General features: G+C 44.5%; 1 protein-coding gene across 1 annotated transcript in view; it reads right to left on the minus strand.

Annotated features, from left to right (window-relative positions):
* Positions 1 to 3,206: 3,206 nt before the first annotated feature.
* Positions 3,207 to 16,818, minus strand: part of LOC8041106 (lachesin) — a 150,135-nt gene continuing 136,523 nt past the window's right edge. The window contains exons 6-11 of the mRNA XM_029989206.4: positions 11,382 to 11,558; positions 10,386 to 10,514; positions 8,899 to 9,186; positions 4,998 to 5,063; positions 4,754 to 4,843; positions 3,207 to 3,409 (exon numbers count right to left, since the gene is read on the minus strand). Coding sequence (XP_029845066.4) covers positions 3,330 to 3,409; positions 4,754 to 4,843; positions 4,998 to 5,063; positions 8,899 to 9,186; positions 10,386 to 10,514; positions 11,382 to 11,558 — 830 coding nt within the window. The 3' untranslated portion in view covers positions 3,207 to 3,329. The remainder of the gene's footprint in view (positions 3,410 to 4,753; positions 4,844 to 4,997; positions 5,064 to 8,898; positions 9,187 to 10,385; positions 10,515 to 11,381; positions 11,559 to 16,818) is intronic.

Below are 16,818 nucleotides of genomic sequence, written 5' to 3' on the forward strand. Positions count from 1 at the left end.
CGCGCACTTTTCACTTCTTCTGAAATAGCCGTCCGAGAGTATAGTGTTGTAAATTTGATTGAGCGTGACTGCAGTTAAGAATGACTGAACTGCGATTAAGGATTCCCGTATAACTATAGTATAGCCCCCTAGGGTATAATATTTACTTACCTACACCTGAAGAGCTGGATATTGTCAGAGCGAGCTAGAGTGTGCTCAGTCTTCCCTCAGATTGGAATAAAGCGTATACCAAATGTTACACACTCGTGGCTTATAAGTGTAAATCAGGGCCCGTTTGCTCGAACCACTAACCGCGGCTAAAGTTAGCCGCAGTACCTAGGAGAGGGATTTTGAGATCACGTGACTGGCTCGGTAAGGATGCGGGGAAACATGGGCGGTGCCCCTGTGAGTGAGCGCCGCTCGCTTTGGAACTAATATGTCGTTGTAGCTGCAATATCGGGCGCGTTAGTCAGCAACGAATGGTGCAGGAGGCTTTCGCTTTGCCTTACCTCACTTAAACCGCAAAGCATGGGCAATGACATTACCGCATTTTTTAGATAGTGTTTCTATTCTTGACACTCCTAAGCCTAAATGAACGCGATAATTGTCCGCATGACAACGTCTTTGGAAAGCGGATTGTTGATAGCACACAAAAGCAGACGGCGTCCCGACAGACCTTTTTTCTAAATTATCCAAGCATCGCGAGGAGAACGCTGGAAGTGTGATTCTACGGTTCACGCGCGCTGGCCTTCCTCTTATAAAAGATTTGAAGTAAAAAATCATAATAAGGCTTTAACGAACGCGCGTGCAAGGCAAAATTTGTTTTATACTTTTTGTTTTAGAACGGTTACTACTGCAGACGCCAGCACGTGCGACGCGTGCCACTACAGTCGTAGAATGCACCTCGGTGCTTGGATAATTTAGAAAAAAAGGTCTGTTGGGACGCCGTCTGCTTTTGTTTGCTTTCAACAATCCGATTTCCAAAGACGTTGCTATGCCGACAATTATCGCGTTCATTTAGGCTTAGGAGTCCCTAGAATCGAAACACTATCTAAAAAATGCGGCGATGTCATTGCCCATGCTTTGCGGTTTAAGTGAGGTAAGGCAAAGCGAAAGCCTCCTGCACCATTCGTTGCTGACTAACGCGCCCGATATTGCAACCACAACGACATATTAGTTCCAAAGCTAGCGGCGCTCACTCACTGGGGCGCCGCCATGTTTCCCCGCATCCCTACCAAGCCAATCACGTGATCCCAAAATCCCTCTTTTAGGTACTGCGGCTAACTTTAGCCGCGGTTAGTGGTTCGAGCAAACGGTACCAGCTCTCGTCCCAGGACGAGCATTAAGCCTCTGCAGGCCTTCGGGTACGAGTTTAGGCCTTTCAGCCTTGCTCCCGACTCTTCTGAGTCAAATAAATTAAATAAAAGGAGATACAAAAAATAGGTAAAGATTGGCAAGGCACTGCCAAGAGCTGAGCAAGTGCTAGCTCGAGATTGGAAGACAACTGATTTGGTTAAGTCTGTGGTGCGCGATAAACTAATCATAAGACGTATTTTTGGCATCCCCATCAGCGAAAACTGTTATTGATTAGTTCCAAACATGGTAGAATAAATAAGAAAACCACTTTTCACGTCTCAGAATACTTTAACGTTGATAAGTATAAGAACGTCTCTTCAGCGTTGAAGCGCACGGTCGGTTTCTTAAAACACAAAGACGGGAAAATTTTTCCCTGGACTTCCGGCCTGAAATTATGGTAGTTCAATCAGTAGATGTTCTTTATATTAAAGCTGCTGTTGCACGTTCACAACCAAAGGGTTTCAACATTTTAATAAACTTTTTCATTTAGGGTTACTAAAAGGTGTGACATTCTATTCTAGGTTAGAAATTTCTCCATCGAACTAGTGGTATCATTCGTTTGCGGAACCATTTAAATTCCCAGACATGACAACCGAAATTAATAAAAAAAAACAAAAAAAAAACACATGTACAGAACTGGATCATTCAGCTCCAAACACGGTTTTACTATGCGTCCCCTCTCGCTGCCATAAGATGCAGCCATTCATCACTACTTTCTGTACAGTTTAATCACCTATATCACGCGCCTTGACGTTCTCACTTGCACAAGCAACCGAGTGTTCCACAGACAGTTCGGCGTTCTGCCCACGCTGCGCGCACTTCACTTTCTCAGAATACAATAGTCGCCATAAGGACACCGCCGTAAACCGGTTGTAAATATGGACACGAGCTTGGGAAAGTCAATCAACAGTCACAGTAAAACTACACGCCACCCATCAATCAAAGAACCGCGTATTTTGTCACCAATGATCTTGCGACTCAACGTTGAAGTCGAATGTTCAAATCCCAAAAGAAACACTTGCAGGTCTTCACTGATGGATTTCACACACAACACAGTCAGTGCGCTTGAGGCCGTCAACGTCAACTCAAGGTCAAGCCAAGGTCGCATCGAGTTCACAGGAGCAACGTAACTCGAAAGAGCAGTTCCACTCTTGATCCTACGTACCTCTACGCAGAGGTCCATCGCCTACCAAAATGGAGCCTTTATTTACAAACGAAGATGTCTCAAACTTGCATCGGGACACGCGTCGGATCCCTTTAGAATGTTTTCTCACTTTTTTTTTTTCTTTCTAAGGGTTCCAACACACTGTGATGTCACACTTTTTGGGTAGTGCCGGTCGGTTGGTGTGTTGTTCAGTTCGTTAGAGTCAGGTGGTTCATGAATTAAACTTGAGGATGTGCCACGTTGTCATCACAAACACTCGAAAATAAACAAATAACATGGATGGGTTCACAGGGGAAGCACTGGGGGGTTTAAGGAAATTAGGAACCATATGAAACTGGATGAGAGTGAAATGACACGCAATAGGTGTTGAATTAAAATGTAGAACGACAGTCGTTTTAAAAAAACTGACTAATCAGGAGAATGAGATGAGATGAGGAAGCCAAATATAAAGAACAAAAGCTTATGGAAAAAATTTGTATTAAACATACAGGACTTAACTATAAATTTCGAACAAAGAAAACGAATAGCAGGAGATAACAGAATCAGTCAGGGTCAGTAAAAGGTGGAGGTGGGGACGTAACAAGATATGGCTTTAGAGATAAAATAAGTAATTTAGTAAACCTCACGCAGAAAAAAAAAGCAAGAATATTGATAACAAATAGAAAAAGAAGGGTGAAGGTGGAACGAAGGTGGAAGGTTACAGGGACAACGCATACGACGGTGGCGGGAAGAGTAGGGATTGGGGACCACGGGAAAGAGGCACCGACCGGAAGAAGACGATGAAGTAGCTACGGGGTCGCCCACATGGAATGACGCCCGCAGCGGAAGATCACGTGACCATGGCCACTACGATCTCGACGATCACAAGGAAGTAGAAGGCAGCAACACAGCTCGGCGAAGAGTCTGTCGCTACCCGGAGATAGAAAGGGAAAACGGACAGTGTAAGCACCCACACGTGACATTATGACATCACGCTTGCCTCCGAACGAGTTATGGACAGTTGATGAGAACGAAGCTTATGTCATGCACGTGAAACTCTCTCTTATGACTCAGTCTTCAGCCAATCATGAACCGTGATTCACCCCACTAAATTCAAGTCGATTAAGCGAGCCAGATCTCGAAGCCTCGAAAACACCCAAGAACATCCCCTGTATTACAGATCGCTAACCTCAATTCACTATAACCTCCAGATTGTGTCATTTCCATTCGCCCTCTATTATACGAGAAACGTTTAGTCCCATTGCTTTATGATGTAACAATTGTGCGAAATATGGAACGATCTTACACTCCCGCGGGGTCCCCTAACTGGCCTTTTGCCAACAGATCCTCTACTTGTTTTTAGATATGAAATCACAGATTCTACAAACAATAAAAATCCTCCTTCTTAAAACAATCTATGTATTAAAATTTTAAAACTTAAGGTTACATTGAAACGCACGCGCAAACAAAGCACAAAACATCTAAAATTTTCAGATGTGCAAGGGTAAGAGATGCTATGATTTGCCGATATCAAATTGTACTAATAGTTTGCTCAAAAATGCAGAGAAAAATGTATGACCCGAATGGTTTAGAGTGCTGAATTGCATCAGCGTGCATCAACTATTCTACAAAAGGAAACGTTGTACATATGTGCACGGCCCTCATTTTCATATAGACAATCGCTCCAGCAATGTACATTTAGCTTGAAATTGAGGAATTATGGGAAACAAATTTGTGCCTAAGAACTAGTCAGAAATCTTTCTGATGCTCCCTTTAGATGAGAGATCAGTGACCGTGCGGACTAGCGCGCACCAAGTCAGAGCACGTGAAGCGAAAGCTCGCGTTGCTGAACTCGGAGATTCTAGGTTCACAGCCCACCCCAACCCGTTTCGACTTGGATGAGCATGTACCGGCGTGCGGTCGTGCACTACTGCGTGGTGCACGTTAAATACCGGATAGAGGTTATACTGCACTGGCTAAATTTCTTATTTACAGCTGAGACACCAGACGCTCGTTGGGGCTGAATATCTTCGGCTGTATAAACATACACACAACACAATTACTTTACTCCCTTTACGTCATCGTCCATTTTAGATTTACAAATTCTCTGATGCAATCGTAGTGGTTTTGCTGAGTCACCCGATAGCAATGTTACCGAGCGCACACGCAGTGGAAGTGCAGGATTAACAGTTTGTTATTTTTAGCAGCTCGCATTTTTATATGCAGTAACAAAATGTACCGCTATGTTTAGAAAGTATTTTTAGGTTTACGTACCTTGTATTTTTGGTGGCCCCGAGATAGGTGGCCTAAGGGGAAAACTTTGATGCTTGGTGATGGCGTCGCCGGACACTTCCAGCTTGCCCTCTGCAAGTCGAGCGAGCAACTGGTGTAAATTTCGCTAATTGCACCAAAAAAGTGTATCTCCCACAAAACAAATGCAATGTCTAAAAAAGGGGCCAAATTTTTAAAATACGCTATGGTTAGATTTGCTGCCGAACATGACATCATAATTTCCCACCTTCGACACTTTGAATCCTGGCCGTTGAGGGTTCCTTGACTTTGGTTGGCGGCGGTACGTGAATTTCTGAAACACAAAAAAAAAAAAAAAAAAGGAAAGATGAGAGGAATGAACAGCTCAAAATCGGTGGAAGCACACACACAAGACAGGACAAAGCTGTACTCTCAACTGTGAAATTTTATAGAAGAAACAGCATAAAAAAAAAGCATGGATAGTATCTTAAAAGACTACAAAACAGATAACACTACCCGCCAACCAAGCAACACGCCATAATCTATGGTCTGTGGCAGGCCAAGAACGAAGTGGAAGCTCCTCCCACCCATTTCCACTTCAGCGGAGCGAACGGCGGAGAGGAGGTCACCTCCTCTTCAGCGTTCGCTCTACTAAAGTGGAAAGAGGTGGGAGGAGCTTCCACTTCGTTCTTGACCTGTCACCGACTATACATCTTTCACCCTTGCACTACATGACTGAATTCTTCCTGCAGAAACGACAGCCCCTTTTCTGACAACACCAACGACCTCTCGCTGACACATGATTGCCCGTGGCTGGAAATGTGACAAACTTTTTTCTATAACTTCCCTTGTCACCTTATGCCCGCGTGCCCCCGGAATGGTGACCCTGCTAAAATCAGCCTACACGCCTACACATTTGCAATCTCTGCAATAGCGGAGAAATTAGAAAGGTTAATATAACTTCAAACTTCAATGTAAATTTTAAAATAAACGTACCTTAAAAAAGCAAAAAAAAAAAAAAGCAACCACAGAAGAGCGTATTTTCGGAAAACAAATGCAAAGATTCAGGTTAGGACATTGTAGAAGTATTGGACGTCATCCTTTAACTTACTTTAATGAGTATTTTATCAACCATAATTTAACAAAAAATATATTGCAAAGTCGGTTTCAACTGGGAATAGAAACTTAGACCATCTAATGATTACTTTTTAGGCCGTTAATAATGTTAGACAGTAATTGCAACCTAGTGCTTCATGTCATGGCCTAGCCTGGTCAAGACAAAGGATCCCAATATTGACCGGGCTGCAAACCTTCAGTCCGCCAGAATCGCTTGACCACCATCACATCGCCTTATTTCGTATATTATGACGTAATAAAACACAAAGCACACGTCGTAATTCTGTTACTGCAGCAGTTCATTTCCATGCTCCATCTTTATCCTCTCTTCACGCACACTCCACATAATCTCAGGTTGCTTCCGGATCTATTTCGCATCGAGAACATATAGGATCGATCTTTTCTCCCACAAAATAGGAAAATCGCCGCTGCAGGAAATGACCAAGCAGTCTCTTAGGTCAAGCACAGACAGATAAAAATAACCTGTCTACGAGATATAAATGTACTGAAAGAAAAAAAAGAAGCAATAAATGCGGCAAAGCCACACGCTTTCCAAACAGATGATTCATTGCTTTTCCGGTGCCTTTCAATGTCCAGTCCTTACATAATCTCAAGCCGATTAATTGATGAGGCCGTAGGACTAACGGGATTGTATTTCCGGTAAACGATTTATGGTAATCCAGAGAGGTTTTTCTTTTGTTTTGTCAGACACACTCAGATTGAGGATGCCAGATGTCGATCCTCTTGCGTGCATAGTAATCATTACGCAAGCTCCACTGATATCTTTTGTCTTTTTGGTCCTTCCTTGCCTACGTTCTTTACGGTCGCCTGCATTGGAGACTAGCACTTTTTTAGAGGAAGTCGGACATCCCAAGTTAGGAAGCTTCGATTTCTCGTAATCTACATGCAACATTAGTTAGAAAAAAAATTTTTCCACGTTATCGTAAATTCAGTTCGTTATGAATCAACATGCAGGAATGTCTGCGAGTGATGCAATATACTACACCCTTCCTTGATTATTATTCCTTCCTCCTGGAATTTCATTGCCATATTTTGGATTGTCATAGCCGTTCAGTGTTACAGTATCGTAAAATTACGTCTGACTTCATTTGATTATAAACCGGCTCTTTCAGTGAAAACTTTCAAAAATGGCAAAAAATATGGGGGTTGAGAAGAAAAAAAACTATTTGCGGGAACAAATTACCAGCAACTGTGCACGTCAGAGATTACGAAAACTTACTAATTAGATAAGTAATTATTTAAACTTTACGAACATTTAAATCGGTAAAACTAAACATGGTTATAATTAGAAACTCATTGAACATTTAATTAAACTTGAGGAAGAAAACGAGATGGAACAGACAAACACAAACTTCCAACTATTGTGTTTGTGTTTGTCCGTCCCTTCTCGTTTTCTTCCTCAAGTTTAATTATCTATACCAACCCGCTCGTTCTGTCCTTTCATTGAACATACCAGGGAAGATCTAAATCAACTCATTTTAGAAGTATATAGGGCAGCCAGAGCATTTTATGACAGATTCGCTAAGCTACCACCTTCCTCTAGCCAACCTCATATAGTGAAAACAAATATAGCGCACATGGGTTGCGCGCCTTGGCCACCATGGCGAAGGCGCACAATCAAAGAACAGGAAACCTTAAACCTTCAAACGCGTCCAAATCAACCGCATTTTCGGAACGCCGTAGACTGCTGCGGCTGCCTTATATATTCCTAAATTGAGTTGAGTTAGTGCTTTTCGATGGTGCTCAGAAAGTGTCGAATTAACGCCATATGTTTATCTTCCCTAATTAAGAATGTTTTGAGTAAACGTTATTTACTTATTTAGCTAATTATTGTGTTTTCTGCAATTCATAACATCCGCCGTGGCTGCCAGTTTGTTCCCAGAAGGAATCCCTTTTAAATTTTTCTCAACCACCCTATTTTGAGGAATTTTTGAAATTCTTCGCTGAAACATCCGGTATACCTTAAGCACGCCTGTGTCAATATACGACTGCAAGTTACCACAGCAGCTAAGAGACGCAACACTCGGCTGCCTTGTTCACTTAGGCAAAAAGGAAGGTCAGGACACTGGGCCGCTCATTTTCCCAGATCCTTCTGTGGGCGGTCTAGTTCGGAGCTTACACCGTACAAAAACCATGTGGAGAGTTAGAAACTGCATACAGCGCACGCGGTAATAACCAGATAGATTCGACCATCTTAGAAGCGCTATACCTGGTCAGTTTAAAGGCCTGTTCTCGCATACACCACAGAGATACATCAACGCTATGCGGGCACACAGTGAGGGAGAGGGGGGCGGGTACGCTGGAGCGCCGACCCCTGGTTGGAGTGATTAGTGGGTACACGTAAATGCCGGTTCAGAAACTTGCGTTTGAGTGCGTTTGACTGCGTTGCGTCGAGAACCGAAAACGACTCACCGGCACATCTGTGTTTCACATAAAGCGTAGAATCCAATTTAAGAAATCATCTTGGCACGCGATATAAGCAGCAGGGATGTCCTGGTTCCTCGCAGCCGCAATGCAGTCGAACGCAACTGTCTGAACCAGGCTTTAGGCTGCCTTCGTCTCCACTGCGCCAACGAACCCGTTTGTATGAGAAGGCCAGGCACCGGACGCCAACATTCCGCGTTTAACGCGTTCGACCAGTCCAGCGGAAACAAAGGCCAGCTAGCTTTAGGCCCACTCCCTTATATTTCCACCCAGAGCTCAGCGTCCTGACGTCCCCGAGTGCTATTGTCTACTCCTCTCCTCCAGTTTCAGCCCGCACAACTTAGAGCTGGAAATAGCGCTGACCTTGCTGATGCAGCGAGGACATTGCCCTTTATTGGTGATGCAATACAGACACACTCCTGCATCAGTGCTAGGTCTGCCCTGCATCATCGCTCCTCATAGAGTTGATTTAGCGTTTCGATGTGCGCTGAAGCCGACCTTTAGTTTCGCTACTCCGGCTTTAAAGGGTGCCACAGGGAGTGGATCTAGCCAACAGCTCCTTGGTAACACAATACGGTATCCTGTAGGTGTTTATTTTCCTAACTTACCGTAGAGCCGTATGGAGCCTTCGGTGGAGCCCAGCGAGTTCTTGGCGAAGCAGCGGTAGGCCCCGAAGTCCTCGGGTACGATGCGGCGAATCCTCAGCCGCATGTGGACCTTGTACACGTTCTCGGTGCGGTTCAGCGAGTACTTGGACGACTCGGCGATCAGGTCTCCTCCCTCCAGCGTCCAGTAGTTGATGGACATCGGGAAGGCCTCCGTGTTGCAGTCCATCACCACCTCGCCGCCGAGGGGCGCGCCGATCAGCTGGTTCGGGATCCAGATCATCGGGGGAACTGCGAACAGTGGTGCCGGGGAGGCGAATAAGAGAACCGTCATGGTTGGGCTCCCACCGAACGAAGACGGAAGGAAGCTAAGTAAATTTACGGCTCCCTTACGCCTTTACGACTGGAGCGTTTAGCGTCCCATTCCGCCCGTGCATCGAAAGGGGTTACGAAGTGGCAACAAATGACGTCACAAAGGCAGGAATGTTCTGCTGTCGGATGTTTTGATCCTGGTGGCTGGTCGTAAAAGTTCCGGCAAAAAGCGCGAGAAAGGGCGAGTGCCACCGTCGTAACGGCGTCTCCTAACTCCTGGCTGCCGAAGCTTCAGTGGGCTGTCAACCTGGAGAGCGATCGGTAGCAGAACAGGAGCCCGCAACATCCACATCCGCTGCTGGGACGCCGCCAGGATCGCGACAGGCGGCAGCGTGACTCTTCTACTACGTCATCAGGCGGAAATCGAGGGATCACTTGTTGAACCCGGTAAACACATTAGTTGGAGACTCGTTGAAGGCACCGTAATATATAATCGAATGCTTCGTGTCTTAACTAATCCGGGCGATAAGGTAATACTCCGCGAGTATAACACGAGATTGAGCGCATCTGGACAGGCGGAAGTAAATTGTGCCCGAAGTGTGCCTTAACAAGCCCAACAAAAGAGGACCTATTTTCTGGTCTTAGGGATGGAGTGTGTTAGAATATTGCGCCCTGTATCTAATACATTCGAGTAAAGTTGCTCGAAGTAATCGATGTGTAGTAGAGCGTGTCCACCCAAAAATTATAAAGCATTTTTTTTTTTTTTAATTTGCTAAAATGAACTACGCAACGCAGTATGCCTGTTCTTCGCTCAGATGTAGCGCTAACGGTTAGAACCACGTGCCAAAAATTCAGAACTAACAGCTACTTTACTAAAATAATTAAAAAAGGGCTCCCTTTTGGTAACTGGTGCCATTCAGCTTTGTGTATCCATTAGCTTGTCGGCCGCCATTTTCCCATTGAAAATCGAAAAGAAAAATCACTTATAAATTATAAATAAGATAATGGTGAGTTTTTAAACGTTGCCATCTGGTTCGAATATCTTTCGTTACTTTTGGGCGGCGGAGAATACGCGTTCGGCGATTAATAGTTTTATTATTGCCGTACAAAAATACTGTAAATATCTTTAGGGCACCCAGTATGTAGAACGAAGACGAGGATTTGTGAATGTGACTCACAGTGCACTTGGAGCAGGATCCTTCTGCTCACGGGTGATGGAACGCCGTTTGACGCGATGCAGAGATAGGGACCCATGTGGAGTCGACTCACTTTGGTGACGCTCAGCTCGTCCCCTTCGAACGACACGTCTGGACATAACAAGAAAAAAAAAAAAGAAAAAAAACTTTCTGGAACGGTGTGGTATGTAGGTTTCAGAGATTGCGTTCCGGTAAAAGTAGCGTATTTAAACAATTTACTCCCGATCAAAAATAAAACTAAGATTGCATTTCAGAAGCCACAGCGCGACAATCAGCTGAGCTAAAAGGGCGGTAGAATTAGGAAATTCATATAAATGTTTTTGATGTAGTTGAACGTTTAGTGAAGACGTGGTAAGCTAGCTACTACATCTATTTGTCGCCATGGACATGTTGGTGCTTCTCAATAAACCTTAGCAATGTTCATTATGTTGGGTACACAAGGGTCGTGCATTTTGTCCCGTGGCGGAGTGGCGAGGCCTTAGCAGGCCACCCTCGTCGGAACAATAACGCTTCAAGCACCTCCCTTATAGGATGCTTAAAATAAAATCTCCAGAAAGCCCAACAGTTGCGGCCCACGTTTTGCTAAAAAACGTGACTTCGTTGTTTTGTTTTTTAGAAAATTTAGGCTGCGATTCTAAAGCGTCTATGAGGTTTCCTTTCAATTCCTTTCGATCGGGTTTAGCAAAATTTGTTATTTGTTTCCCTCTTATTTTCCGACAGCACATCATGTTTCAACTGATCTCCGTATTTTTTAAAGTACAATATCATGCACCTATCGGTATTGCCTACAAAACAAGACCGCGTAGATGCAGAAATAATATATGTAGTTTACGATACAGCTCTAATACGAGTTCGACATCAGACAATATCGCTTTGATATCTTAACGGCACTAGCGCTTCCGTACCAATACAATGATTGCAAACTCTATCTGCTAAAAGCATTCCAGTATCTAAAGGCAGGAATAATTCGGGGCTCACTGTCGCTGGCGGCCGCGTGCTGCTGCCAGTTCCCAACGGCGATGGACTGGCCGTCCTCCCGTCTCCAGGTGATGCGAGGCGCCGGGTAGCCCTTGGCTCGGCACACGAGGGTCACGTTGGAACCCTCGCGCACTAGTACGTCCGAGCTGCTCTCTGAACCCACAATGTCCGGGGGCACTGCAAGATAACCCACACTCCCGTCAAAACGAAGTCCGACAACTACTTCGATTCTAAACACTGTGTTCAAAAATCAAATTGCCATACAAACACGTCACCGGAGAATTTGGACGACACCTCATTGGAGCCGCATCACACAAGCAACCAATGTCCCGCAAAGAAACCTATGCGCCGAGAAACTCAGGGAGAGACTAAGTAGAAAGACCGCGGAGACATGAGAACGCTAAGCTCTGCTTGGAACGAACAGTGGGTAGGCCTAAAGCTCCGCTGCACTCGTCGAACGCATAAGAAAGCGGAACGCCGGCATCCGGTGTTTGGCGCTCGCATTCAAATGCTTTCCAAGAGTGCAGGGGAAACAGGCAGCTAGCTTTAGGTCTACTGTTGAGACCGACTCTAACGAAGTCGGTTATAACAAAATAACGGCTACTGCGAAGCGATCACGATTTCCCATTCCCTTTTGCACTTCGTCAACCGAAGTCGGTTATAACGAAATAGCGGCTACAGCGAAGCGATCACGATTTCCCATTCCCTTTTGCACTTCGTTAACCGAAGTCGGTTATAACGAAATAGCGGCTACAGCGAAGCGATCTCGATTTCCCATTCCCTTCTGCACTTCGTTAACCGAAGTCGGTTATAACAAAATAGCGGCTACAGCGAAGCGATCACGATTTCCCATTTCCTTTTGCACTTCGCTATAACCGAAGTCGGTTATAACGAAATAGCGGATATAGTGAAGTGATTTCCGATTCCCGTCGACTTCGTTATAACCGCTCTCGACAGTACCCACTAATATTTCGAACAAGAGCTCGGCGTTCTGAAATTCCCCCACGCACTCGCTTCCTTCTCTCCATCGGTTTCTCCGCGCATGGCCGCTCTGAGGCATGTTTGAACACGGTGCCTGAAGAGACTTCACTCAATAACTAAGCAGCCAGTGTGAATAAGAAGAGCTCCAGGTTTGATTTTAGTCACGTTTTATGCCTGCGCTACGCACTACGCAGTTTTGTTCCAGTGACAGGCATCACGTGTTAGATTATCACGCGATTTGCTTTTTGTATCATCCACGATCGAGTCCGTTGATGGCATCAAGACTCTTGGGTGTAATATTTTCTGAACACATGTCTTAGAATCCTCACATAGCCTATATTCATAAAAAAAGCTGTACAAAGTCGTATGAATAATTAATAATTAAAGATATATTCTTCCAGCAAACATAAAAAAAAAACTAATTTTAATGCACTTCTTTATGCATTTATCTGTTACGCCCATCTAGTGTCGGGAACGACAACAAAGGAAAACTTGAACAAGTTACGACAACTACAGAAAAAGAGCTCTAAGAATAATTGAAAACGTTCCTCGTGATCATCACTCGTTTTAGTTATTTTTGAAAAACAAAGAATCATTTATATATCAAATATGTATTGTTATAGGTTAATTCGAAACTATCATCAATCCATAAAAGAAAACAACGGAATTATTTTAGATCCTTGCTAAGCTCGAAACAAATGGATCACTGTACCAATCACGCTATCGGGCTCCCTGTCGTATTCTCACCGTTAGAACAAATTTTGGTACTCAATGATACCATTATAAATTACCCGTTTTATTAAACGCTTCGTTTTCTCGTGATATTGAATTATTCTCGGTAAACAGTCGCACCATTCAAGAAATATTCTAAGGCGAAAACCTGATTTACTTTGTATAATATAAAATTATTAAAAGTATAATTTTGTATGCATTTTTTTAAATTTATGTATGAGTCATGCACATGTTCATCTTGCCAGTGCTATTGCAACCTCGTAATGGTGCGGGATCTCGTCAAGCTGCAGTTCTGCAGTTTTTTTTTTTTTCCAGCGCCCTCGTCGGGAATGTATTCTTTGTGGCAAATACACTGATTTTATTTTAGTGAATATGATTACTATTTGGGTGTTTTAATTTTAAAATGTCGTTGACGCTTTGTAGTGAAACTAAAGTTAAACTTGAGTTTAAAGTTAAACTTTAGGGCAAACACCGAATGCAATTACGACCTTAGCTCTTCCTTCACATAAGACCTCTCTTTTACTTTATTACTCCTGGTGAAATTTGAAGGGAAACGAGCCTAGGAAACACGAGAATGCTAACTCGAACTCTATAGGTATAAGGTTTACACCCGCATCAGTGTCAAATGAAATTAATTCTATTGTCATAGCAGAAACATGGCAAAAAAAAGACAAGGACGATGAAGGAAACAGACGTAAGGGCATTTACATTTAACAAGCTTCAGTTTCATTCGCTCCAGGGATTTAAAAGAAACGGTCATTCATACTTCTTTCGAGGCGGTCTACCGTAGAAACGACACGGCAGGTTGCCGGGAGACCGCCAAAGCAAGACACGGAAAAGGAGGAGGCAAAGGGATTCACCGTTCAGATCCCAGCCCTGTTTTACTCCCGTTCGAAAAAAACCCGAGCAAAGAAATGCGGGGCCAAAGCAGAGCGGCGGAAATTGTTCCGCAAGTGTCCGCCACGATAGAACCACTCCGACGGCGTTAGCGGCATTACCCGGGAGTGCCCGGAAACTGCCTTCGCAAATGGAACGACGCTCGTTGTTGCTGATGCCGCTGCCGCTGCGCCGCCGGACCGGACCGGAGACACAGGCGTTTGTCGCGGCGGGATACCAAGGAAAAGAGACACGCAAAAAGCGCGTCTGATGGAAGTGGGTGCCGCCATCTTGGTTAGCCAAATCGAGTTATGGGATGCGACCCTCGATGAGGTGGTTTTGCCTGGCCGCTTCCCGCTTCCGACACGCCCCAAGCCGCTGCTAAGGCACCACCAAAATGTGAGAGGAGGACGGGTTACATTACGCGAAAGAGGGCATGAAAAGAAGAAACGCAAAAGTGGAAAAATGTGAGAGATAAGAAGCGTGGGAAAGAAGAAAAAAAGCGCGGGAAAGTAAGGAAAGGCGCAGGTAGTGAGGAAGAGAGCGAGATTAGAAGAAGAAACCGCTGGAGACGAAGCAGGAATGAGAAAGGACGAAAGACAATCTAATTTGAGATTCACCAGCAGTGCCAAACCCCCTTCTCCCCTTTCCCCGATCTCCCCGCCTCGAAGTGCTCATCTCTTCCCATAAGTGAATGGCGAGGGACTCCGAGTGCGAAGGGGGAGCGAGATGAGCGAGACGCTTTAAAAGTCGATAATTTAAAGTTGGGGAAGAAAGGGAAGAAGGGATTTAAGGTGAACGATCTGCCTGCAGAGCGCGTGACATGCACGACTTTCCTCCTGTCGAGATTTTCGACCTTGTTTTAGTCGAATTTACGTCTTGTTTTCTTCGGATCTTCTTGTTGGCTGTCGGGCTTGTAGTGCTATCCGCTTGGCTGCGTTCAGGCGTACCTCGTTCGAACCAAAAAAAAAATGTAAAGAAATACAAACTCTTCTGAAAGCAGTAGGCCGTGTATCAGAGCCTGCGCAACCAGGGAATGTTCGAATCATAGGTGGCAGCTCGGGCCATCGTGTGTGACCACATATATTTCCTGGCTATCACTGTTTCGTTTCGCTGATCAAGAAGGAAAACATTCCGAGGACACCTAAGCACTTCTTATGAGTTGTGAATGCGAAAGCATGCCTGTTGTTGTTCCGCTCCCTTAGTTCGTCTGCGGCGTGCTGGCGTGGACGGCCAAGTTTAGCTACTGCCGAGGTAGCGGCCGACGGCCGAGCGCGCGCTCCCTTGTGAAGTGGCCGCGCCGTGCTGAGCTCGGCCGCGCAGCGTCTACGGAGTTTGACCGTGCGGGCTGTGCGGCCAGCTGCCCCCTTTTACCGGCGGCCGGGCCGCTGCGCGCGGTGCGCCGCCTTGGAGAGGGCTTCTCTGGCGGCGTTTCTTGGAACTACGCCGCGCGAGAGCCTTGAGACTATTACGCGCTCCAGCCAATAGGAGCCTGTCCGTCAAATTTCTGCTACAGACGACAGGCTTCGCTCCATTGGCACAGGGGAAGGTGCAGTTTGGCGCAGCTTCAAAATCTGATGACGTCAGTTGGCCCCATAAGACAGTTTTCATGCTTTCACATTAAAAGGCTACAATCCAACTGACTGCACAAGCTATGCTCACTGAGACGATTCGGACGAACAAATTTCCTTGCACTTGTTGGTGGTTTTACTGCCTGCTGCGGTTTCAAGTGGCGAGTAAATGTTAATTCAAGCTCAGCATTTTTTGTGTTAGATTTTATTTAAGAATTAATAATCATGTGATTAAGAACAGAGGTGTCATCATGTGATATTCCTAACGCGGTATCACAAAGGATTAAAAAAAAGTTCTTATTGAATTTTATTATGTGTATCAGCTTACCTGTCTTCTTATTTCGTAGTCAAATGCATTCGCTCGGTTTAATTATATATTAAAGGAGAACATAGATTAATAAACGCTTAAACAAAAAGAAACATATTTCTTGATGAGCCGAAGTCTACCTCATCCTAATATTCGTCAAACCAAGGAACGAGCTAGCGGGCGCCTCTGGCATTCAATTCAATAAAAAGCTAGCAGATATATAGATGCTACCAAAAAAAAAAAAAAGTGACTAAATGCCGTGGTCATTACTCGCTCAAAAAGGAACTAATTACAGTACTCGTTACTGAGATTCAAAAGGAACGCGATACTTGAGCCAAAAGGTAACAAATTGTTTTCTTGTTACTCTAAATTTTTTGGGTTTTTTTCGTTTTGTTTTACGCAGTAGTAATTATTTAGTGTATTCTTCGTTAACAACGCCTCTTTCTTAAATGCATTCATGGAAATATTGATGGTGGCAATAAGTGTGGCTATGCAAAATCCTTTGCGACCATTTCTTTTAATTGGATCTTTGGCTCTTTCTTGCGATGAAAGTCAGAGGCGCAAACTGGGCTGAAAACCAAATTGGGTAATTTGCTTTGTACATGCTTTGCTCCAGAAGTAACGAAATACGTTTACTCCTTAACCCATCAAAAACTAACAAGAATAAGTTAGTCGTTCCTTCTTAAAAGTAAGTTGTTGTGCCTCGATACCAAAGAAAGTAACTAGATACAAGTGACGCGGTACTTGTTTATCTTGTATTTATTTATTTACTTATACTGTAGCTGCATTGAAGACCCGTACCGGTGGGGGCAATGAACACTGTTAGTGGTGTGCTTTGTTGTTTGTAATGTAATCTTTGTTCCGCTGGCCAACATGGACAATAAACATTTTACGCGCTAAAGCGTTTAGCTCGTTAAAGATTTTTTTTGTTTTCATCAAAATAAATGCCTCGGATGCCCCCCCTTTTCGC

Source organism: Ixodes scapularis, unplaced genomic scaffold, assembly GCF_016920785.2.
Source record: "Ixodes scapularis isolate PalLabHiFi unplaced genomic scaffold, ASM1692078v2 PGA_scaffold11__112_contigs__length_91849675, whole genome shotgun sequence".
NCBI lineage: Eukaryota > Metazoa > Arthropoda > Arachnida > Ixodida > Ixodidae > Ixodes > Ixodes scapularis.